This window comes from Bos indicus, chromosome 13 (genome assembly GCF_029378745.1).
Source record: "Bos indicus isolate NIAB-ARS_2022 breed Sahiwal x Tharparkar chromosome 13, NIAB-ARS_B.indTharparkar_mat_pri_1.0, whole genome shotgun sequence".
Lineage (NCBI taxonomy): Eukaryota > Metazoa > Chordata > Mammalia > Artiodactyla > Bovidae > Bos > Bos indicus.
Window position 1 is genome coordinate 33,555,469 of NC_091772.1, and position 25,500 is coordinate 33,580,968.

The 25,500-nt window shown below is 37.8% G+C and overlaps 1 protein-coding gene across 13 annotated transcripts in view; it reads left to right on the plus strand.

The window, feature by feature from the left end:
- The window catches only part of ARHGAP12 (Rho GTPase activating protein 12), a 118,212-nt gene that overhangs the window by 76,976 nt on the left and 15,736 nt on the right, over window positions 1–25,500 (plus strand). For 8 of the 13 annotated variants that reach the window (XM_070800909.1, XM_070800916.1, XM_070800917.1 and 5 more), the window contains 6 exons: window positions 1,408–1,533; window positions 4,458–4,532; window positions 4,898–4,912; window positions 12,226–12,287; window positions 20,436–20,517; window positions 24,143–24,265. In XM_070800909.1, coding sequence (XP_070657010.1) covers window positions 1,408–1,533; window positions 4,458–4,532; window positions 4,898–4,912; window positions 12,226–12,287; window positions 20,436–20,517; window positions 24,143–24,265 — 483 coding nt within the window. The remainder of the gene's footprint in view (window positions 1–1,407; window positions 1,534–4,457; window positions 4,533–4,897; window positions 4,913–12,225; window positions 12,288–20,435; window positions 20,518–24,142; window positions 24,266–25,500) is intronic. The other 5 variants (XM_019973137.2, XM_070800914.1, XM_019973141.2 and 2 more) reach the window with 5 other exon arrangements.

A 25,500-nucleotide genomic window follows, 5' to 3' on the forward strand; every position in this document is an offset into this window, starting at 1 on the left:
AATAATAAAAACAGTATAAATTATGTATTATTGAAATTTAATAAGATAAAATAATTTAATTTCACTGAAATTACAAAGAGTCATTAAAATTTAAGATTTACTGGGGTTTTTTGAGAAGTAGGTATTAGGAATACTTTGGTGTCAGGAGAGGAATGTATCCCTTAAAAATAGATGAATTTTCTTTTGTCATTTTATTATAATTTATTATTTATAATATATTAAAACTGCCTGTATGAAACAGCATAACTCTTAAACCTCACATTTCTCAAATGTTTATGCCTGGTGGTCTACTTGACATTTCAAACATTGCAAGACTTAGAATCTTATTAATAATGTGTTCTTAATTTTATATGTAGTTTTTTATTGGCAGTTACTACTTATCCTTTGTGAGGAGGGCATGACGACCCACTGCAGTGGGGAATCCCCGTGGACAGAGGAGCCTGGTGGGCTACAGTCCATGGGGTCGAAAAGTGTGGGACGTAACTGAGTGACTAAGCACAGCACTTATCCTTTGTACACAACTGATATATTCACGATTGGTGTCTGGCACTAGTACGGTCACTACTGTTTGACTTGGTTGCATTTTACCACTTCAGAGAAATAAATAGTAGTGTACTTGGCCTATAAATGGAAAGTAAAAGTAAAAACAAAAAGCCCTTTAAAATGTGAATATACTATTGTGTGGAGAAGGCAATGGCACCCCACTCCAGTACTCTTGCCTGGAAAATCCCATGGATGGAGGAGCCTGGTGGGCTGCAGTCCATGGGGTCGCTAAGAGTCAGACACAACTGAGCGACTTCACTTTGACTTTTCACTTTCATGCATTGGAGAAGGAAATGGCAACCCACTCCAGTGTTATTACCTGGAGAATCCCAGGGACGGGGGACCCTGGTGGGCTTCTGTCTATGGGGTCGCACAGAGTCAGACATGACTGAAGCAACTTAGCAGCAGCAGCAGCAACGTACTGTTGTGTATGAAAGCATCATTTTAAAAACATAAGCCAATAACTGAATTCATGTGGATTTTCAGAGTAGAAGGAACTTTAAAAAATTAATTAGTCTGGTAATCTCATTTTACAAATCATAATAACTAATATTTATTGAGACCCTATCAGGGCAACATTTAGCACTTTTTATATGCTATTTAACCCTCTGCTTCTGTTGTATCTGTTTTACAGTGAATGCAATTTAGACTTGGGGATATTAAGTATTTTGCCAAAAATAACATGAACTCGGTCTCTCCAACACCCAAGTGTGTGAACTTGTGCCAGGTGCTGGTCAGAGATGAGTGAACTCCTTTTAGTGTCACCTGGTGAGCTTTGCCTGATGCCACGTGTCACTCGGAGCCAGCATGTTTAGATTCCACTTTTGTTTCTATTATTTATGAGGTGTAATTTGTTTTCTTTAGTACAACGCTTCATCTCAGCAGCAAAGAGAAATTATTAAAAGTAGGAGTCTGGACAGGCGGCTGCAAGAACCAATAGTATTGTCAAAGTGGAGACATAGCACCATTGTGCTGGACGCCAATGACAAGGTAGGACATTCTGAGAAAATAAATCTGTTGAGAACTTGGGCAAGTTCTTTATGCTTTATTTTCTTCTTTGTTGAGTCTCATGCCTTGGTGGTGACTGTTTTATTGCATGCCATATCTGTTTGTCCCAGAGTGGGGATTGGTTTTGAAGTTTTCTGGTTTTTGACTTATGGCATAATGATGTATGTATACCTGATAACATTTGGGCCTGGTGGGTGATAGATTTTTTTCATAATCTCATTTTAAATTCACACATCATTATTGTTTGTCTTCAGTTTCTAAGAGATTTAATGGTAAAGACATTTAATTAACTTTCCCATCCCAGGAAGATTGAAAGCCTGCTCCTCCTGTTTCCCTAACAGCTCTCTGCTCAAAGTGCTTCTGAGAAGTCTTGTTCTCTGTTTGAAATAGGGAGTGGATTTTGATGCAAACATGAGATTGGAAAAGCGGTAGAATTTTTAACTTCCTTGTGAGTTACATCTTTACCTTGTGACCTCAAGTCCGGTGATAGAATAGGAACTTACTACAGATTTATAGACATCAGACATACTGATGTTAAAGTGGTGCTGATGAAGTGAGAGTGGCAGTAACACCCTAAAACTGAAATATTTGGCACTGGGGACTCTCTATTTTACCAACAGGATTCTCCTTCGGCATAGTTAATAGGTTTCCTGCATTTGCAGGCACGTTAGTGAAAGCAGGAGGCCCTCTCCTGAGGCATATTTCTCTGTGTTTGGATACTTTGAGTCCTAAATTCATTTTTAAATTGTCTCTATCAGTCAGTCAAATAAGAACTTCTAATTTCTATTTGTAAGGATATTAGGTGGTGGAGTGTAGAGGGCATATTAAAGGAATGAAATTCTGGAGTCTGTGCTATTGAAGGCTTGGAAATATATTAGAATTTAAGTTAACCTATATAGGTAAGAGTCCTAGAGATTTTATTAATAATAGAAAAATTCATTTAACTATAAGAACCAGATTACACTTCATTGTATACAAAAAACTCCTGTACTGTATGTGATGAATGCTCTAATGCCCAAGCTATGGTTGAACCAACTCTATTGCATCATCCAGTGAACTCTAGAATAAAAAGGATGCTTTTTTTGCTGGTGTAGACTTAAAATTTCTTACTTCTTTGTAATCTTTCTTGAGATTCATTTTCAGTATATTATTAGAATAACATGTGGAGTTCTTATTTCATATCCTTTTTTATCTAATTGTTTCAGAATATGATAACGTGATTTTCTTGAGACTAGACTTATTTTTGTAGAAATGGCTTTTTCCCCTCTACCTTTATAAATGGGAATCTTAGATAATTATTTCATCAGATAAACTCTGTTACTTATCATCATCTTCTAGTATATATGTTTTTAAGATTCAAGATTATAAAAGAGGGACTATACCAGAACAACCTGGTGGACTAATACAAGGGGTAAAATCTGCATAACTTGAAAAGTAATCATAGAAACCTAATACTGTGTGGCAAATGTTGTTACAATGCTATAGGTCCTAATTCAGTTGCCAGACAACCTTGAAGGAAGTAGGTGAGGGTATGTAGTTACCACTCATTTTATTCAGTTACTTATTTTCTAGTTTATGGGTCATCAAATCTTCCGTCTTTTTCTCACACTGTTTTAATATTAAGCACTCTTTGAGAAGTCAAGAAGTGGAAAAGCAAAACTTCTGAAGCTGTCGAAAAAAATACTTAAATGAGGCTAAACTGTCATTTGGACATTAAATGTAATTTCTTTTTATAAAGAAATATTTGATATGATTTTAATGTTTTCTCTATTTATATGTAGGCCTTGGATGTTTGCTTTTAAGGTTGTCCCTTCAGGAATTCTTCCTGTAAAATTTCACTGCTGCCTAGTTTCTGTATTTACAAATTGTATAGGTTATGAACCTGAAGACTTTTTTCCAAGTAAATGGATGTTGAATTAACGGTTTTGTATTGTGATTTAATAAAAATTCCCAGGCTCATCACCAGTATTTTATCCAGTTTCATAAGTATAGAAAAGTAGATGATACAGATGTGAAGATGAATGTCCAGAGAAATTATCTGGCTTTATCGGAAAGTTAATAATAGATGTTGGCATATGATTTTCCTAATTCTCTTTTCCTAAAATTATTCAAAGCTTCTAGGAGAACAGAGAACATTTAAATGGAACTTGGCTGTTGGTACCAATAAAATGTTTCTTTGGTCCTATCCTCCATGAATAGTGTTACAAATACCTGAGGTAGAAATCACATACCATTCTAATATTGACAAAGCAGAATTTCTTTGAGAATGCACATTATTGGCTTCCTTCTATTATACTCTTGTAGGCTTAGATTTTAAAATATTCCTTTTTTTTCGGGTGAGTTATTAATCTGTAAATCTGAGGTTTCTTCTTTGCATACTAAAAAAAAATCTTTGTTTATTTCAAATAACTGGGGTTAGCTATAAATTATATTAAATATTAATAGCAGTTTAATTAAATACAAGTTCTCATTCTGGCAGTTGCCAAGTAGTTCCTGTGAGTGTTCTGTGCCAAATCCTACCAGGATTCACACCAAGAGCAAATTAACATGTTGACTGTTAACATTTTTATCCACAAGTGTGCAGATTTTATTTATTTTAAATATGGTTAATTTAAGCTGATGCAGCATCATGATTTTAAGGCAGCATGCCTCATTTCTTTTGAGTAATCCTGTATATGATATTTAAGTTTATAGTAATTGGTACAAAATATGCCATATTTTATAAACTTTATGACATCTGTAGTTTTCACATCTGTACCATATTAGTTTCATAGCTAAATATAGAAGGGAAGTAACTAGGAAAAAATTTTTCTCAGCCTCCCTTATTAAGCTCTCCTTCTATGAGTAGAGGGAGAAATACAATTATATGAAATAGAGTAACATTTTTCATTACTTATTTTTTGTAGGAATCTCCATCTGCCTCAAAACCCTGCTATCCTGAACATGAGTCTTCTCCCTCTTCACCAAAGCACCAAGATACAGTTAGTATGATAGCAGCAAGTAGAAAATATAGTCCAATTATTTCAATCAGTTTCAGCAAATTAATTTTCTCTTAAGTGTAATGTTTAAATATCTCTTGAGCTTCTATAAAATTTCATTGGTCTCTCAAAAAATAACCAGATAATAGGTTTAAATTAAAAATTAAATTAATTAAATTTTTAATTAATTAAAAATTAATTAAATTTTACTGATTTAAAAATTCTCTGCTTTGTGCAAAATATGGTACCTTCATGATCAACTTGTATACCATATTTATAAGGGATGAATTTATGTTTGGCTTTTGAACATAAATGTTAAAGTCCCTGGAGAATACTATCAAGTTTACACATTACCCTTTCTTCCTCAGGCCAACAGTCCAAAGGTAAGAAGCACCCTCCTCCTTATTAACGAGCTTAGATGCCCTTTTCCCTTCTAAACCGTCAGATGCATCACCCAGCCTATGCCAGGTAATATTGGCAGTACCTAACTCAACCTGAGGTTTCTCCTAAGCTTGGAAAACCGCCGGTGACTTCTCTTCACTCTTAACGATGGAGAAATTCTACTTGACCTCAATGTTTGCAGGACCTCCCTCCCCAAGTCTTCCTGCAATTTGCTGCTCCTCCTCTTCCCCTCCAGTGGCTCCATTTCCTTTCAGAAAGGGGGACTAAACTCTGTGTTGAGGTCTGCGAGGCTGTGCCTGTCCTGGGTCCTCAGCCCCGCTCACTTGTTCTCACTGCCCTCTGGCTCTTCAGCTCCAGGGCCTTCATGTACTGAAACCCGTGTCCCTCATATCTTTGTCCAGTCAACTTCTAGGTCATTCCTTAGAGCTTGGTTCAGACTCAGAATTTTATTCTAATCCTCTAGATTTGGTCAGATTTCCCTGTAGTGGATTTCCCTGGTGGGTCAGTAAAGGATCTGCCTGTAATGCAGGAGATCTGGGTTCAATCACTGGGTCGGGAAGATCTCCTGGAGAAGGGAATGGCTACCCATTCCAGTAGTCTTGCCTGGGAAATTCCATGGACAGAGCGTGGCGGGCAACAGTCCATGGGGTCACAAAAAGTCGGACAGGACTGAGCCACTATCATTTTCACTTTCATACTTTCCCTGTAGTCCTCTTCATAGCATTTAAGTATATGTTATTTGATTCCATAAAATAGAGCAACTCTTTTCATTTCTTATTTCTTGTAGGAGCTTCCAACCCTTAGTTAATGTCTTCCCCACTAGACAAAGGAGAGCTTTCTTAGAGCAGAACCAGAGTACTCAGTGCAGTAGAGTTTTGCTGTTCCAGGGAGTTTTGCCGAATGAAGAAATAAAATTTGTAAAGTTTTTTAAAAAACAAACTTTCATTGTTATTTCCTTAATTTTAAGGAATAAACTTTATTAGGATACTTCTGATTTCCTAGGGACCCAGATTTTCACAGATGGTGCTTTCCTTTTACAGGCTCTTCCTCCCTTCCCTGAGCAAGTCTGGTCTTTTGATTCGTCTAACATGTTGTCCACCTGTCCTTCTGATGTTGCTCAGAAGGTTTCATTGCCTACCCTGCTCCTTGGCTTCTCTGCACTTACAGTTAATCCTGAGCTGACTTGGAGGAGGACTCTGTAGGTCCTGCCCCCACTAACCTCAGCATAACAGTTCTCTGAGTTGCAAGTCATTGACTGCATCCATGGAGTGAAAGTTACCTTGTGTTCCCCCATCTCCCTGCTGAGAGTTTAAACTGCAAAGGGACTCATAGGGATAGATAGGGGCTGTTTTCTCCTTTTTTCTTTTACATTGTTTAACACAGTCCTGGGTACGTAAACATCAAATAAAGATAAAAGTAAATGTGATTTTAGTGGTTTTGTCAATAATTATTGTATGAACCTAAGGTACTGTTACTACAGTATCTTAATTTATCCATCTATCTAGAAAAAGGAAAACCTTTTTAAACTAAAGTATGGGTAATGTATAACTTCTAAGAAGACCTTTTATAAATTATTTATATTTTGGTAAAAGGGAATTTCTAGGTAATCCTAGAAACATGAGTTTATAAATGTCCCACGTAGGTTACAAAGGACTGTTTGCAGCTTTTTCCCCCAGGCAGTTATCCTTTCTCAAGGGTTTGCCAAGCACCCTGACTGTCTGGACTCAGGGTCCCCTCTCATGGCTGTGGCAGGGAACTACCTCACCAGGATTCTGTTTCGTTCTTTATTTGCTTGCATGTGGGGGGAAAAAAAAACAACTCTGTTAATTTTGCCTAAGGCTATTCTGTTTTCTCATAAGTGTAGAGTGTCCTTCCCCCCATCCCCCAGTTCAGCACCCTCCAACTGCCCCCACGCCCAGAGGCTTCTGTCCCCTGAATATCTTCCTCAGCCTCTGCTCCCTGTCCTCCACTCGTACTGTTTGAACTGAGTCTTTTACCTGTCTTTCCCACTCTTACCCAGTTAATATGAGCAAATATCTTCTTAGTTCTTTGACTTAAAATCTGGTTGGCATAAAGCCTTAGTGGTAAGAAAAAAGAAGCTACAAATGTAGAAATGAAACTGACACTGTTAGTGTTAGTTACTTGGTGTCATCTTTAAATCTCTGCAAATTGCCCAGCTACCTCTCAAATCTCTCTCTTTTTTTTTTAAATTAAAACTGTATTGAAATATAACTAACATACTGTACCATTCACCCATTTAAACTGTACAGTTTGGTGGTTGTTAGTATTAATATATTCAGATACATGAAACTATTGTTACACTTATTTAGAATATCTTCATCACCTTGAAAAGAAGTACTCATCTGTCATGACCCCTTCTACCTCCACACTCCATCAAGCCCTAAGCAGCCAGTAATTACTTTATATCTCACTAGATTTGCCTGTTCTGGTCCTTTCATATGAATAGAATCATATAATACGTGGTCTTTTTTTACAAGCTTTGTTCACTTGCATATAATGTCTTCATTCCGTCTCTTCTAATCAAAACAGATTAAAATTTCATCCGTTAATACAAATTTTAAACATGTTCATTTTTTTCTTGTTCTTTCCAGTTTTCAAATACATTGTTTTTCATAGTCACCTGAAGTCCTTTTTAGAAATAGGTAGTCTATACATCTTTTAAAAAATTGATAATATTTCTCTACAGTATGACTAGAGCATGGATTCAGTAGGATTTTGTAGGCTGATCTAAAGACCTAATCTCTATTTGTCCCAATGTACCTATGAGAATATGCATTTTAAAGTTTTCAGTTACTAAATAGTGAATACAATTTTGAATATATAATTTGGAAACAAGCTTTGACCTTATGTTTTCAAATAATGGTATTAAAGTGCTTGATCCACTTTGGAGCAAAGGACATTTCAACACGTTCTTTAACAAGTGTGTTTAGTGGATAGATTGTCTTAATTTTTTTCCATTGAACATGATTTAGACATTAATTTTTTTTAAATAAAACTGGTTCTTTAAACATTTTTTTAATCTAGGTGAAACTCACTTAACATAAAATTAGTCATTAACTATTTTAAAGTTTGTAATTCAGTGGCTTTAGTGTATTTACAATATGTGCCTAGTTTTAGGACGCTTTCATCAGGAGACCCCTACCCATCAAGCAGTCACTGTACATTTCCCTGCCCCTTCTCCCGTCCCCGCAGTAAGCTCTAGTTTGAAGATCTGTATGGATTTACCTGTCCTGGAAGTTTCATTACAGTGGTTCTTTTTTGACATTATATTCTTCCTCTGTGTGGAAAGAATCTTTTTATTACATTATTATAAGATGATTAACTGAAGATAAAAGTTTTCTTGGGAGATATTGATTTTGATATTAACAGTTATTACCCAAAATTGGGAAATGTTTACTTTACTAAATGAATGCAAAATCAGTTACAAATTCTGGAGCCTGCAAAGAGGTTATGAACCTGTGGAAGTTTTCCCAGATTACTCAACGGAACAAATATTTGATTGTTTTCTTGCCTTATTAGGTTAAGACAATCTTATTACAGTCTTTTTGGTTCAACCTTAACCAATTTTACTAGTTCTTAGTAAAACTTTCCTGCTTATTTTCAACTTGAAGTTTCCTTTGGAAACTTTGGAGTATCAGCATATTTAGACTAAGAAATATTTGTGTGTGAGTATGGACAGTTTTTAGAGGGCTAAGAAATATTTGTGTGAGTATGGACAGATTTTAGAGGACCTAACAAAGTTTTTATGAAGTTATTTTAGTAAGCTACACAAACACATTGATGGACTTTGATCCTAAGTGGAGAAAAGTACACCAAATAGTATGAAAAATCTGTCTAAATTCCTTTTTCCAAAGCTCACACCTGGATAGTCAAACCTGTATCCTCCTGCTCATCACTTTTATGTCAGATGCAGAACTTCAGTGTTTAAGAGCTAAAGCTTTATTTTCTCCATCACTGACCTTCTCTTACATGTCTTTTTTTAATGCCTTCTTTTATTATTAAATTTTATTTTTTGGCTGTAGCACACAGCATCCAGGATCTTAACTTCCTGACCAGGGATCAAACCCACACCCCCTGCAGTGGAAGAGAGGAGTTATTTGTTTGTTTTTGGCTGCGCTGGGTCTTTGTTGCTCTGCACAGGCTTTCTCTAGTTGCAGTGCGCAGGAGCTACTCTAGTTGCAGTGTGCCAGCTTCCCACTGTGGTGGCTTCTCTTGTTTTGGGGCACAGGCTCTAGGTGCACGGGCTCCTACTGTTGTGGCATGCAGGATCTGCGTTGTGGCATGCAGGATCTGCATTGCGGCATGCGGGATCTTTCTTTGTTGCTCTGTGGCACGTGGGGGTCTTCCTGAACCAGGAATGTAACCCATGTGCCCTGCGTTGGCAGGTGAATTCTTAACCACTGGACTCAGGGAAGTCCCTCTCTTACATTTCTTAGTAGTGTGATAGCACAGCTACTTTGTTCTTTAATTACTGACCTTCCATCACTGACCTTCTCTTATATTTCTTTTCTTAATGCCCTCTTTTATTTTATTTAATTTTATTTTTTGGCCGCACCACACAGCTACTTTGTGGGTTAATTACTTCAATAAATATATATTGAGCCCCAGGTTGCTGCTAGCCACTGTGCTGGGTGCTGTCATACAGCGATGAGCACAGCAGATCTAGTTCCAGCATACAGCCTGATAGAGGGTGAGTAAATTATATGTAATAGTGCTTTGCATTAAATGCAACACAGTAGGTGAACGAGGGGCCGTAGTCATAGGTGGAGGAGCTCCTACTTGAGGGGTTGGGAAAGCTCCTCTAGAGAATGCCTGGTGGTCCTGTGGTAAGACCCTATGCATCCAATGCAGGAGGGACAGATTCAGTCCCTGGTCGGGGAATTAAAATCCCACATGCTGCTTGTCGCTGCCAAAAAGTGAAAAACAACAACAAAGAGCGTTCTTGACGCTGAGGGACCCCCCTCTACCCAGCTGCTTGAGCTTGGGAGATTCCCAGCTCTTCCCTCTTCCCATCCCTGTCAGCTCTGTCTTCTGAATAATTCTCACATTTGGCCCCTGTTCACTCCTTCACTGGAGAAGGGAATGGCAACCCACTCCAGTATTCTTGCCTGGAGAATTCCATGGACAGAGGATCTGATGGGCTACAGTCCACAGGGTCGCAAAGAGTTGGACACGACTGAGCGACTAACACTTTGACTCGCTTACTGCCCTGGTCCAGGCCTGAGCGTCTCTTGTGGTAACTAGGAGTGTTCTGCTTGAGTCCATTGTCACCTGCGTCTGCTTCATTCTCTCCACTGCCTTTGTTTCTTGCTACTTCTCCACCTCAGTACGTGGAGAGAACTTACAGCTCTTGCAGCTGATGCTCCTTTGGCCTCTCTGGCCTCACCGGTTTGTCATCTCCACCCGCTGTGTTTCCATCTAGCTCCTCCTGGTCCTCAGTCTCTAGCAAGCTGCTCTGACCCCCTTCCTTCCTCACAGGGGGAGTTAGGGGTGCCTTTCTCACTGCACTTCTCGTTGGTGTGGTCATTGCTTTGCACCTGTATGCTTTGAATGTGGCAGATTTTGTTCTTACGTTCACGTTGAGTGCTTGCTCCTTAGAGCGTTAGTGCTTGGGTCTTGGTCCCTGTGAGAATTTCCTGGGTACTCTGGGCCCTGCCCTTGAACGATGTCTGCACAGGCACGGTTTTGTGCAGTATCGGTCCATTCACAGCTCAGGTAAGAATCCCTGATCCAGAGTGTTTTTTCATCCCTTAGGCTCTGGCCATCTGTCACTGCTGCTGTCCCTTCCGTTTCTCTTCCTGTTTTGATGCTGGCATTTCCGTCGTGTCTCTGCTTGTTCACCCACACTGTTCCAGCTTTGGCGTTTTTAGTAGGCTTATTCCTGCTCCTGTGCTTACACAACCAGGGCCCATCCTTTCAGATTAATGTTACTTAGTTTCTGGATCGTTGAAAGTTTTTTTTCCCCCCTTCTCTGCATTCTGAAATAGGGAATGTTCTTAATGTCCTGTGCATGCTTTTAACTGTGTAATTGATGTTTTTATTGAGAGGCAATAGAGAGTTCTTACAAAAAGAATCAGACTTGGCATATCTAAGGAGAGCCAACCTTAAGCTTTGTGAAAAAAATTTCAGTAGTGTGGATATTTCCCAAGTTCCCAGTGTACAAAAGTGATTAATAGAACAGTTAGTCAGCTTTGTCTATAGATGTGACTTTTTCTTATCAGACCAGGGAAATATTATCTTTTAGACATTAGTGAGAAAATACTTAATATTTATCTCCTGTACAAGAAAAATTTGGTTGTTTTTCCTAATTAAAGTACATTGAGAACATAGCTGAGGTATGAGTCAAATAGTTAGAAGTAAATTCTGAATTGGGAGTCTTTTTTCCCTGTGTGTGTATATCGTATGTATGTTTCAGTTGAAATAAAATTGACTGCTTTGTCCTGTGTGTACAGTGCTCATTAATGCTGATGATTGCTATAGGCATCAACTCATTTTGATTAAATTGATTTGAATATAGGAGGCGAGAGCAGTGAGAAGCCCTTCTTCAGTCCCACCTGGAAGGATGTTAAGATGATATTTAACTTGAGCACAGCGGCTTTTGCCTTCCTAGGGTGTGATGGTAAAGCTGTGTAACTGGGTTTTACATCCACTGACTAATAGGTGTAGTTAGTCTAGAGCCCAGTTCACCATGTGATCATATGTTTAATGGAGCATGTAGTGAATTCTTTATGCCACATTAAGGCCAATTCTATGCAGAGTACCAGTTACTTTATTAAATACAGTCACTGCATTTGTTCCACCTGGTTATTTTTATATTCTGACAAAGTGGGTATCTTAAATAATTTTCAGACTATAATGTTGTACAGTGACAACAGAATAAATAATTCCTTTTCTTGTGATATTTATCCTTATAGCATTGTATCCCTTGCTTTGAACAGAAAGTCATAAATCACTTTTCCAGTGCTGACTTGTAGCATTCATATGGAAATCTAGTTTGACTTTACCTTATGGCTGCTGTTACTTGAGAAGACCAAGTGCTTAATTATAAAAATAACTGAAAATAATTTTTTTAACTGAAAATAACTTTACAGAAGTATTAGAAAATTGTATTTTTAACATATTATACAACTAAACATATTACTACTGACTAATCTTTTCTTTTAAGCTAATATTAGAGTACCAGATCATTTTGATTCAGTTGTATGTAAGAATTTAGACCTCATTGCCTATATGAATGATGTATAAACAGTAATACCTCTGTTCCATACCATAGGGTCAAGAGAAATATGGATTATTAAATGTAACAAAAATTACTGAAAATGGAAAAAAGGTTCGGTAAGTACACAAATCATTAATGATATTTTTTATCTGATATAAATAAAAACTATATAAATTATATTCTAGTAGAAGTGATTAACAGTTTCAAAGCATTTCAGATGTATTTTCTAATACTATATATATATATATATATAAAAGATTGTTAGGAAGTGTAGCAAAAATTTTCTTTATCTTGACACATTTCTTAGGGTAAGGTTAAATTCAGAAATGATAAGGCAGGCGATTCAGAGCAACCATTAGCTTTATTAAAATTCTTTTCAATAAGTAATGAATGCACATGGCAAAACACAAAGGTATACAGAAGAGTCAAATCCAGTTACCAGCCATCAGTTCCCTCCCCAGAGACAACCAGTTAGGTCTAGTGAGATGGACTGTTTTCCACCAGAGATAGAATGAATATATATATATATATATATATATATATATATATATATATATATATATACATATATATATACACATACACACACACACACACCCCCCCCCCACACACACACAAACACACATAGGTTACTTTTAACAATCTTTTAACAGTTTATCTTGGAGATGGTTCTGTTTCATTGCATGTACAATTGGCACATTGATTTTAACTGCTGCATGTTGATGATGTTGCTCAGTCGTGTCTGACTCTTTTGTGACCCTGTGGACTGTAGCCTGCCAGGCTCCTCTGTCCATGGATTTGTCAGGCAAGAATACTGGATTGGGTTGCCCGCCCCACGGATGGAACTCCTGCATTGGCAGGCAGATTCTTTCTTTCCCCAGAGCCACCTGGGAAGCCTATAGTTATATGGCTGTATCATAGTTTATTTAATTGTTCTTTGCAAGTATATGCCTGTCTATTGGTAGACATTTAGGACTTTTACATCTTTTGCTATTACAAACAGTATTACACTCCGTGTCTTGCACAGCTCATTTTGTGAGTATGTAGATATGCCTGTAGAATAAATTTTATAGAAGTGGAGTTGCTAAGCCATATGTAGTGGTCCCATTGATACAATTCCAGATTATACCTCAAGGTCCTCAGTCAGTCCCAACTTCCAGGAGCCTGGGTTTTCTCTGCACCTTTGTCAGTTCATTATGTTGTCAGACTCTTTGATCTTTGCTACTGGAGGTTAGAGAGAAATTGTATTTTTATTTGCGTTTCTTTTAGTGGTGTAGAGTGTCACAAACCGTATGTATTTCTTTGTTGTTGTTGTTGAATTATCAGTTTATACTCTGACTTTTTTTCTCTTGGATTGTTGGGTTTTTTTTTATCTAATTAATTCATTTTGGCTGCGCTGGCTCTTTGTTGCTGTGGAGGCTTTCTCCAGCTGCAGCAAGAGGGCACTACTCTGGCTACAGTGAACGCGCTTCTGATGGCAGTGGTTCTCGTGTTGTGGAGCACAGGCTCAGTAGCTGCGGTGCGTGAGCTTAGTTGCCCCACTGCTGTGGAATCTTCCCAGGCCAGGGATCTAACCTGTGTCCTTTGCATTGGCAGGCAGATTTTTATCCATTGCGCCACTGGGGAAGTCCAGGTTGTTGGCTTTTTGGGTAATGAATTTAGGAAATTAACTCTTTTTAAGTTACATTTTCTCTGATTTAAAAAAAAAAAAATGTTGAAATGCTGTGGTTTTTAGTGTCAATCTGTTTAAGAAACAGTTTAAAATTTACGTGTAGTCGAGGTTTTTAGATTTGCTTTAATTGAACTGTCTTTGTCAGATTTTTGTACTTGGAAGTTTGTCTCTTAAGTACTCTGAAATAACTTTTACAAGTACTGCAGTTGTCTATTCCTTAAGCTGTTCCTTGGTAGAAGTCGGTGAATTGGATCTTTTTTTTTCTTTTGGGAATAAGTAGTGCAAGTAGGTCTTTGGCTACTTTGTTTTCGTTGTTGTTTTTCTCATAATAGTTTTTTGGATTTTCTTCTTCTAGAATACTTTTCCTAAGAGTACATCTATTTCATTATATTCAGATTTATTCACATTTTGTTGTTCAGTCACTCAGTTTTATCTTGACTCTTTGCAACCCCATGGACTGTAGCATGCCCTGTCCATCACCAACTCCCAGAGCTTGCTCAAACTCATGTCCATTGAGTCAGTGATGCCATCCAACCATCTCATTCTCTGTTGTCCCCTTCTTCTGCCTTCAGTCTTTCCCAGCATCAGGGTCTTTTCCAAGGAGTTAGTTCTTTGTATCAGGTGGTCAAAGTATAAGAGTTTCAGCTTCAGCATCAGTCCTTCCAGTGAATATTCAGGACTGATTCCTTTAGGACTGACTGGTTGGATCTCCTTGCAGTCCAAGGGACTCTCAAGAGTCTTCTCCAACACCTCAGTTCAAAAGCATCAGTTCTTAGGTGATCAGCTTTCTTTATACTCCAACTCTCACATCCATACATGACGACTGGAAAAACCATAGCTTTGACTAGACGGATCTTTGTCAGCAAAGTAATTAATGTCTCTGCTCTTTAACATGTTGCCTAGGTTGGTCATAGCTTTTCTTCCAAGGAGCAGGCGTCTTTTAATTTCATGGCCGCAGTCACCATCTGCAGTGCTTTTGGAGCCCCCATAATTAAAGTCTCTCACTGTTTCCATTGTTTCTCCATGTAATTGCCATGAAGTGATGGGATTGGATGCCATGATCTTTGTTTTCTGAATGTTGAGTTTTAAGCCAGCTTTTTCACTCTTTCACTTTCATGAAGAGATTCTTTAGTTCTTTGCTTTTTGCCATAAGGCTGGTGTCATCTGCGTATCTGAGGTTATTGATATTTCTCCCAGTAATCTTGATTCCAGCTTGTGCTTCATCCAGCCCGGCATTTGGCATGATATACTCTGCATAGAAGTTAAATAAGCAGGGTGACAGTATACAGCCTTGACATATTCCTTTCCCAATTTGGAACCAGTCTGTTGTTCCATGTCTGGTTCTAACCGTTGCTTCTTGACTTGCATACAGATTTCTCAGGAAGCAAGTCAGGTGGTCTGGTATTCCCATTTCTTTAAGAATTTTCCACAGTTTGGTGTGATCTACACAGTCAAAGGCTTTGGCGTAATCAATAAAACAGAAGTAGATTATTTTTTGGAAGTCTCCTGCTTCTTCAATGATCCAACGGATGTTGGCAATTTGATCTCTGGTTCCTCTGCCTTTTCTAAATCCAGCTTGAACATCTGGAAGTTAACATGGTTCATGTACTGTTGAAGCCTGCCTTGGAGAATTTCGAGCATTACTTTGCTAGCGTATGAGATGAGTGCAACTGTGGTGGTAGTTTGAACATTCTTTGGCATTGCCTTTCTTTGGGATTGGAATGAAACTGACCTTTTCCAGTCCTGTGGCCACTGCTGAGTTTTCCAAATTCGTTGGCATATTGAGTGTAGCACTTTAACAGCATACTGTTTCTGTCCTTTATTGTTCCCATCTTTGCATGAAATGTTCCCCTGATGTATCTGATTTTCTTGAAGAGATCTCTAGTCTTTCCCATTCTATTGTTTTCCTCTATTTCTTTGCATTGATCATCTCATCTTTCTCTGCTATTCTTTGGAACTCTACATTCAAGTGGGTATGTCTTTCCTTTTATCCTTTGCCTTTGGCTTCCCTTCTTTTCTCAGCTATTTGTAAGGCCTCCTCAGATGACCATTTTGTATTTTTGCATTTTTTTTATTGGAGATGGTCTTGATCCCTGCCTCCTGTACAGTGTCACAAACCTCCATCCATAGTTCTTCAGGCACTCTGTCTATCAGATCTAATCCCTTGAATCTGTCACTTCCACTGTATAATTGTAAGGGATTTGATTTAGGCCATATCTGAATGATCTAGTGGTTTTCCCTACTTCAGTTTAAGTCTGAATTTGGCAATAAGCAGTTCATGATCTGAGCCACAGTTCCCAGTCTTTTTTTTTTTTTTTTTTGCTGACTGTATAGAGCTTCTCCATCTTTGGCTGCAAAGAATATAATCAGTCTGATTTTGGTATTGACCATCTGGTGATGTCCATGTGTAGAGTCTTGTCTTGTGTTGTTGGAGGAAGGTGTTTGCTATGACCAGTGCATTCTCTTGGCAAAACTCTGTTAGCCTTTGCCCTGCTTCATTCTGTACTCCAAGGCCAAATTTACCTGTTACTCCAGGTATCTCTTGACTTCCCACTTTTGCATTCCGTCCCCTATGATGAAAAGAACATCTTTTTTGGGTGTTAGTTCTAGAAGGTCTTGTAGGTCCTCATAGAACCGTTCAGCTTCTTCAGTGTTACTGGTTGGGGCATAGACTCGGATTACTGTGATACTGAATTGTTTGCCTTGGAAATGAACAGAGATCATTCTGTCATTCTTGAGATTGTACCCTGCATTTTGGACTCTTTTGTTGACTTTGATGGCTACTCCATTTCTTCTAAGAAATTCTTATCCAGAGTAATAGATATAATGGTCATCTGAATTAAATTTGCCCATTCCAGTCCATTTTAGTTCAGTGATTCCTAAAATGTCAATGTTCACTCTTGCCATCTCCTGTTTGACCACTTCTAATTTACCTTGATTCATGGACCTAACATTCCTGGTTCCTATGCAGTATTGTTCTTTACAGCTTTGGACTTTACTTCCATCACCAGTCACACCCACAACTGGGCACTGTTCTTGCTTTGGCTCCATCTCGTATTCTTTCTGGAGTTATTTCTCCACTCTTCTCCAGTAGCATATTGAGTACCTACTGACCTGGGGAGTTACTCTTTCAGTGTTGTATCTTTTTGCCTTTTCATACTGTTCATCGGGTTCTCAAGGCAAGAATACTGAAGTGGTTTGCCATTCCCTTCTCCAGTGGACCATGTTTTGTCAGAACTCTCCACCCTGACCCTTCCGTCTTGGGTGGCCCTACAGAGCATGGCTCATAGTTTCATTGAGTTAGACAAGGCTGTGGTCCATGTGATCAGTGTGGTTAGTTTTCTGTGACTGTGGTTTTCATTCTGTCTGCCCTCTGATGGATAAGGATCAGAGGCTTATGGAAGCTTCCTTTTGGGAGAGACTGACTTTTCATACTCAGTTATGTTAAAATTCATGGGTCTGTGTTGCATTTTGCATGAATCTTTACCTGTGCATAATTTTGTAGCATCTTGTAGGTCATTTGGAATATACCAGTTTATGAAGTTTGCTGAGTTTTCAAATGTTGGCACATTTTATTTTATGATACCAAAGAATCACAAATCAATATTATCATTGTCAGAGTCACTAAGTTTTGAAATATTGTCAACCTTACCGTGGCACAAGTGCTGAGTTTTCCAAAATTCTGCTTTCTGTTTGACAGCTTTAATTTGTTATTGTCAACATATACTATCATTTATTTTCCTTGAAATGACAGGCTCACTTCATCCATTTTTGAGTTAATGTCTACCTGCCAAATAGTCAAGTTTAAATAATCACAGTGTATCACAGCCAGTTGTTTTTTTAGGGGAAAAAAAATTGGTTCCATGAAAAAAACGTGACTAATTTCTGCCTGCAACTCAGTCACACAGACCTCAAGGGAACTATCATTCACTCAGTATTCAAATATCCATTATTTATCCTGAGGTATACATTCCACAGTTTTTCTGATTTTGAAAATTAAAGTCAAAAAGCTTATTTAAAGTAGAAGTATATTTGAAGTGGAAATATATTTTAGCATTTTTCAGAGAGGCTAGTAAAGTAATGCTCAAAATTCTCCAAGCCAGGCTTCAGCAATACGTGAACCATGAATTTCCAGATGTTCAAGCTGGTTTTAGAAAAGGCAGAGGAACCAGAGACCAAATTGCCAACATCCGCTGGATCATCGAAAAAGCAAGAGAGTTCCAGATAAACATCTAGTTCTGCTTTATTGACTATGCCAAAGCTTTTGACTATGTGGATCACAATAAACTGTGGAAAATTCTGAAAGAGATGGGAATACCAGACCACCTGATGTGCCTCTTGAGAAATTTGTATGCAGGTCAGGAAGCAACAGTTAGAACCGGACATGGAACAACAGACTGGTTCCAAATAGGAAAAGGAGTACATCAAGGCTGTATATTGTCACCCTGCTTGTTTAACTTCTATGCAGAGTACATCATGAGAAACGCTGGGCTGGAAGAAGCACAAGCTGGAATCAAGATTGCCGGGAGAAATATCAGTAACCTCAGATATGCAGATGACACCACCCTTACCACCCTTATGGCAGAAAGTGAAGAGGAACTATAAAAAGCCTCTTGATGAAGGTGAAAGAGGAGAGTGAAAAAGTTGGCTTAAAACTCAGCATTCAGAAAACGAAGATCATGGCATCTGGTCCCATCACTTTACGGGAAATAGATGGGAAAACAGTGGAAACACTGTCAGACTTTATTTTTTGGGGCTCCAAGATCACTGCAGATGATGACTGCAGCCATGAAATTAAAAGATGCTTACTCCTTGGAAGAAAAGTTATGACCAACCTAGACAGCATATTGAAAAGCAGAGACATTACTTTGCCAACAAAGGTCCGTCTAGTCAAGGCTATGGTTTTTTCAGTGGTCATGTATGGATGTCAGAGTTGGACTGTGAAGAAAGCTGAGCGCCAAAGAATTGATGCTTTTGACCTGTGGTGTTGGAGAAGGCTCTTGAGAGTCCCTTGGACTGCAAGGAGATCCAACCAATCCATTCTAAAGGAGATCGGTCCTGGGTGTTCTTTGGAAGGAATGATGCTGAGGCTGAAACTCCAGTACTTTGGCCACCTCATGCAAAGAGTTGACTCATTGGAAAAGACTCTGATGCTGGGATGGATTGGGGGCAGGAGGAGAAGGGGACGACAGAAGATGAGATGGCTGGATGGCATCCCTGACTCGATGGACGTGAGTCTGAGTGAACTCCAGAAGTTGGTGATGGACAGGGAGGCCTGGTGTGCTGCGATTCATGGGGTCACAAAGAGTTGGACACGACTGAGCGACTGAACTGAACTGAGTAGATACTATCTAAATAAATATAAGATTGAGTATAAAATAAATTTAGAAATGAAAATCCTTCCAAAATATGTTGCTCGTTGAAAGAAAAACGTGCTCAGAGTGAAGCACAAAGCAAAATCCAGCTCAGTCTTAAAAGAGACCTCTAAAAATGATTTAGAAAAATTAAACACAAAGGCATATCAAAAGAATATGAGAATATCCATTTCTATAGAGAAAGTAGATAGTTTCAACTAAGGGGAATCACTAACATCTTTAAAATGATAAAGCCCTATGGATCAACTCACAGTGAAAACCTAATCATTAGAAATAGTCCAAGTAGGTAGCATAATGACTATTAGCAAAACAGGAAATAAAAGGAAAAATAGAGACCCCCGTAGGAGTAAACTTTATTTTACTTTTCAAGGCAAGTAGATGTAAAAAGTTGTAAAATAATAAAGTAGGTCTAATTGATAGATACTAAATTCTACATTCTGCAAATGGAGAATAAACCTTCTTAGGAATGTCTGTAAAGTTTTCACAAAACATGCTGTATGTTTGGCTGTAAGGCAAGCCTTAAATTCCTATGGAAGATATATTTTATGTTCATTTTAGCCTGCCAGCAAGTAAATCGCCTAAAAGGTAAACACTTTTACCTCTAGAGTAGGGATTGAAAGAGAAGAAACGAGGCCTTTCCTTTATACATTTCTGTGCTCAGCATTTTGATAGAGTATGTGTGTTGATTCTGTAATTTAGAAAAGTTTTTGAATGCCTCACTTTAGCAACCTTAGTGATGATCATTAAGCATGGAATTTAGAATGTACCTGCTGTCTAGTCCTTACCTAGTGCATCCTCATTAGGGGAAGGACAATAGCTAAGACATATAAAACAGTCTACAGTGAATTAGGTAAGATAATCCTGTTTGTCTGCTTTTTGATTGTGAATAAGAATTCTTGCCAAATGTTGCTATCCATTCATATGATTTGGAATTGGTGTCCTTGGTCACAGATGTGTTTGCCAGATTACTCCCATGTGAACATGATTAGATGGGTAGTTATTCTGATAATCTGTATCTCTAATTTACTTCATTTGCTTTGGGGATATAAAATGATTGTAGTTTCCATTTGAATTATATCCCCAATAAAAACAGTAAGAATGTCAGTAATGAGTATAAATCGTGGACCACATTGATATTGGTGAAGTCGATTTTAATTTTTTAAGTTTGGTTGGAAAAACAGGGTATGGGGTTCTCACTGGCCATCTTTTCATTACAGAAAGAACTGGTTGTCTTCTTGGGCCGTTTTGCAGGGTTCATCTTTACTCTTCACTAAAACCCAAGGAAGTAGCACAAGTTGGGTAAGTATTTCTCTTCTTTGGAGGCTTTACACATTTAAATTATGTGGACAGTATTGCACTTGAATTTCATAAGGTAGTCCAGAGTCCTTCTAACTACCCCTCATGTGCAAATAAATGAGGCTTTCTTAGTTAAAGATGCATTTTGACTCAGAAAGAAAAGGGCCATTTAGAAAAGTTGACTCCTATTGTTAAAATTTTGCTCTTTCAGGTATTTAGTTAGAGAATAAGCTGTCATGTAGCAAGCCCCACCTTGATTTGTAACCTGACCCTTGGATACTAGTCAGGTTTCTGTGTCTATATATGATACCAGCCTGCTTTCAGAAGAAAATAAAATGTCACTATTACTTGTGGGACTTTGAAGCTGTTTGTATATTTGAGTGTTTACTACTGTTAATTCTCTGTTATTTATAATACAAATACCAAAAATTATAATTTGTGACATATCATAATAGGTTAACATTTTTTGAATCCTGAAAATGTATGAGATACTGTTCTAAGTATAGAAGATGGTGTGTGTGTATGTGTTGTGTGTGTGTGTATGTGTGTATATATATATATATCTGTGTTACTCTCTTAACTCTGGGGGAATACTGTTTGTCATCCCCTCTCCTGCTGTTGGAGATGAGAAAATGAGATGTGAAACAGTTAAGTGACTCGCTCAAAGTCTTAGAGCTACGTAAGTGACAGATCTGGGTACCATTTTGGCTCCAGAGTCCATGCTCTGGGTATTTCCAAAAAGATTTAAAAATGAAATTAAGCTAATGTCTTTTGTCTGCTTTATATCCTACCTTAATGAATATTTCTTAAAATTACTGAGTTGCTTTAAAATGACTAGGACCTGTTGGCCTTATCTTTGATAAAAGAGAAATCCATTTCTAAAATCAAAGCAAATCTTAGTCACATACCTTTACAGTTATGTAACATTGTTCAGAGCGTGCTAGTCCTCAAATACCATGATGTAGTAACCTCCAAAACTGTTGGGTTGAGTGCAGATAGGAACTTTCTGGAATATTTCTTCTGTTTTGCTTCTCTGATGCTTTGATTTGCTCTCTGGTCTGACAGTACAGTGAAACTGACCTGTAATACGCTTATCCACATTAGAAGATTGAAATTTTTATTTGACTTGTCTTAAAGTAAATTGATAATTATTTTTCCTTTGTCACCTGAGGGGAAGCGTATGGTACTTTTTTGTTATATTAATGCATTTCTAGAAGACGATGCATTTATTTATTCTTCCTACTTGTGGCTCAACTTTTATTTGAAATTGAGTGAAGGAAGTGAATGAAAGCAATGGAGAAGCAATTAGAGATTAAAGTAATAAAAAAGTTCCTGAAGAAAGTTGGATAATGATCATTTATTTGATAATTACGAATCCCTAAAGATTGCCAAGTTGTAGTATATACAGATAAAACAAGTACATAGATCACTGTGGTAAGTGAGGCATCATTGAGGTAGGCAAATATGTCCGTGCTGCTAATTTGCTTCAGTCGTATCCAATTCTTTGCAACCCTATGGACTATAGCCCACCAAACTCCTCTGTCCATGGGATTTTCTAGGTGAGAATACTGGAGTGGGTAGCCGTTTCCTTTTCCAAGGGATCTTCCCCACACAGGGATCAAACCCATGTCTCATGTCTCCTGCATTGGCAGGCAGGTTCTTTACCACTGGCACCACTGTGACTTAAAGAAAATGAATTTTTTTTTCTAATTAGGGGATGTTAAGTGAATACCCCAGCACAGAACCATTAGTATAGACTGATGGTTGCATTTTAAGATCTCTTGAAGACTTTACATAAATCAGAACTCATAATTAAAACTAATGCCAGCAGAGGGCGTAGGGCATTTCTGTTCATCATCTCAAGTTGGGTTACTGCATTACCATGTGATAATAGCAGAAACATAGTTTAAAATTCACTGAGCTCACCAATTTTGAAGTTGTGAAATTCTTAATAGCGTTTTAACTTTAGAGATTCACTATTTGAGTTTTTGCCTTTAAATGAAATTTTATTTATATATTGTCAGTAATACATTATGATAATCATTTCAGATTGATATAATTTGATAAAACAGTCACACTGTGTTTTATAGTCTTAAAAACTAAACAGATGTGGGATATGATAAAATGCTTGATTATGCAGTCAATTCTTAATTTTTATTGTATGGCTAACTAAAAAATCTCAAACCACCTTGCTTTTTCTTCCCATATGTAACACATAATAAGGGAATTGAAACTAATTTAAGTGGCCTAAGTAAAAGCAAATAAGATTATTCAAATTAAAAAATGTGTAAGTATATGTAATATATTTTGGTGTATGTAGCACTCATAAATATTAAAAATTGATGAAATATGCAAGATGCTTTTTAATTAACTCTGTAATTAGGATTGTTCACAAAGGATTTGAAAGACTCCTAGCTTTGTTTCTCTACTCACTCACCAGCTAGATCTATCACAAGTAAAATGTGTCCTGTTTATATAGTGAAATCACGTCTTACCTGAGGCTGGCATGTCAGCCAAAAAGACAAGAATCACCTCCAGTGAAAATTTCCTTTGAGTGTAACTTAGGAAGATGCTGTCAGGAGTCAGTCTCTGGCAGAGTCAGTTTTTCCCTTTGCTGTTGGAAGACATTACGTTTCCTTCAGTTGGGCTCCGATGGTTTGTTCCAGGACCGTGTTGGAGACGTATGATTCTTTACAGATTAGTTTCACACTAAGTGGAAAAACCTCTACTGATATCCCCTGGAAGAAATAGCCAATTCAGATCTTACACTCACTCCTGGGCATATATTCATTGATGGGATGCTGAGCCAAACCATCCATACTATTTGAACCTCTGTTTTTAGAAAACCATTCACGCTTTATATTTATTTTTGATTTCATGGGTAGTTAAGATGGAGCAAATGAAATGTGCACATGCTGCCTGTAAGATAATATGACACCAGTGCCGCATCATCCAGAATCCAGCCAGCCTCTCCTTCTCCTTTGGGATGGGTAGACGTCACTTGTTTCCTGGAAAGTATTAGTTGTCCCCTGGGTTGTTAGATCAGTAACTTAAATTACACTTGCCTTTTTCTTACTCCTTTCACCTTATTTGTTCAGCGGGTCATGGCAACACGCCCACCTCCAGCTCGTCTCCAGACCTCGCCAGGTGTCCTCTGGGTGACAGCCTTGCCTCTGGTGGAGAGCCACAGTCCCCGAGTAAGGGGAAGGCGAGCTGGACGGCAGGGCCTCTCCTCAGAGAGATCTTAGACAGGAACCAGAGTACGTGGCCCCGCCAGCCACAGGGAGGAGGCTCAAGGCTTTGTGAGGAGGGGCTGTATGACTCCTCTTTATTACCCCCCAAGTCTTCCCTTGTGAATATAAGGGAGGACAGGTCTGTTCACAGTAAGTTGTAAAAAGCATTCATCTTAAAGATAAGCGTGAATTGATAGAATAACAAAGTCAGAAAATACTCTGAGGTAAATTCTAGGGCTTTTGCAAAATATTTTGGAGATGTAGCTTTGCCTGTGTTGTGTCTGCTTGCAGTTGTATTTTTGTCCTGCCTGGTTCCATTATGGTTTTCTCTTGTATGTCATTTTGCCATTGTGCACTGTAATGACATCGTCATTTTCTTCCCTTTTCCCATCAAGTCATTCTGCCAGCAGGGCTCAGTCTCTGAGCTCCTGCTCTCGCTGCTTTCTTCCTGGAAAATCTCTGTCCGCCGCCGGCCTGCTGTCGCATATGTAAAATCTGATCCTGTTTCCGCTGTCACTGTATGTGTTCTTGTTGCATGTCCCTTGCCACAGTAGTTCTGTTTTCTTTTCCATGAATGCATTGGGGCGATGATTACAGTGGAGAAAAGCAGTACTGGATTTTGAGAAATAATGGATAGCAAACATGAAATTTTGCCGACCACAGTAGAGTATTTTTATAGCATTCCTTGTCATGTCATTGTATTTGGTTACTGTAACTTATTCGGTTGGTTATTTATATCTTAGCTTATAACTATCTACCAACCATGTCATGATGACAAGTTAAACTGTATTTATTGTTTTGTTAAATGTATCCATTTAAGTTTTATAACTTTTGAAATACATCAGATTTGCTCAGAAAGTTATCTGTGCCCATCATAGCTTTGTGATTTAATTACAGTGATTTTTAAATTACAATGTGAATTAATTTTAATGTTTTTTGAATGACAAAAGGTATAAAGAAGGCAGAGGCTCTGTAGAATTGTTAAAATTTGTTTTGTGATTTTTAAATTGTTCACTAGTTCCATGAAATAGTCTGAATTTTGTTTTGATTCCACTAATAAATCCCATATAATACCTTGAGTTTTGTTTAGTTATGTCAGCTATAGTATTTAAAACCAGCTGAAAAGATGTAGTAAAAGGGAACAGATGAAGTTGAAGCATTTATGAAAAGTGAAATTACAAATGTTGTCATTGACGTTGTGAATAGTGAATAAGTTTTCACAAGGTTGGTGGGTAAGATTCATTTTCGATGACACATAGAATTTGAAAATATTTTAGCAAGTGAGATTTTCTATAAAAAATCTTTATGAACTTGAAGATTACAATTCATCAGCCTGTAAGGATTTTTTAAACCCCCAAATCCTACAGTAACATAGGAATGCTATTTTCTATTCTCAGTTAATAGATGAAACAGAAATTTAAGTTAATGATGGCAATATATAGAGTAGGTCTATATTTAACATACATTTTTCTGCTGCTTACTAACCTTTTCCTTATTTGGTTAACAAAATATAATAGCCAACTAAGTGCTGCTTCTTCTCAAACCACCCATGTTCACTGTCTTCCTGATCAGTTCACCATTCCTCTTTCAATTGCTGAGGCTTTAGAGCATCTGACTCCAGCTTTTATTTCCAGTAAAGGCTGAATAAAAGAACATGGGGCTCAGGATTTTGTTTTTACAAGTTATTGTTAGTTGTTGACAACATAAAGAGTCAATAAGGAAATAACCTTTGAAAGTACAGAATCCGGTTTAG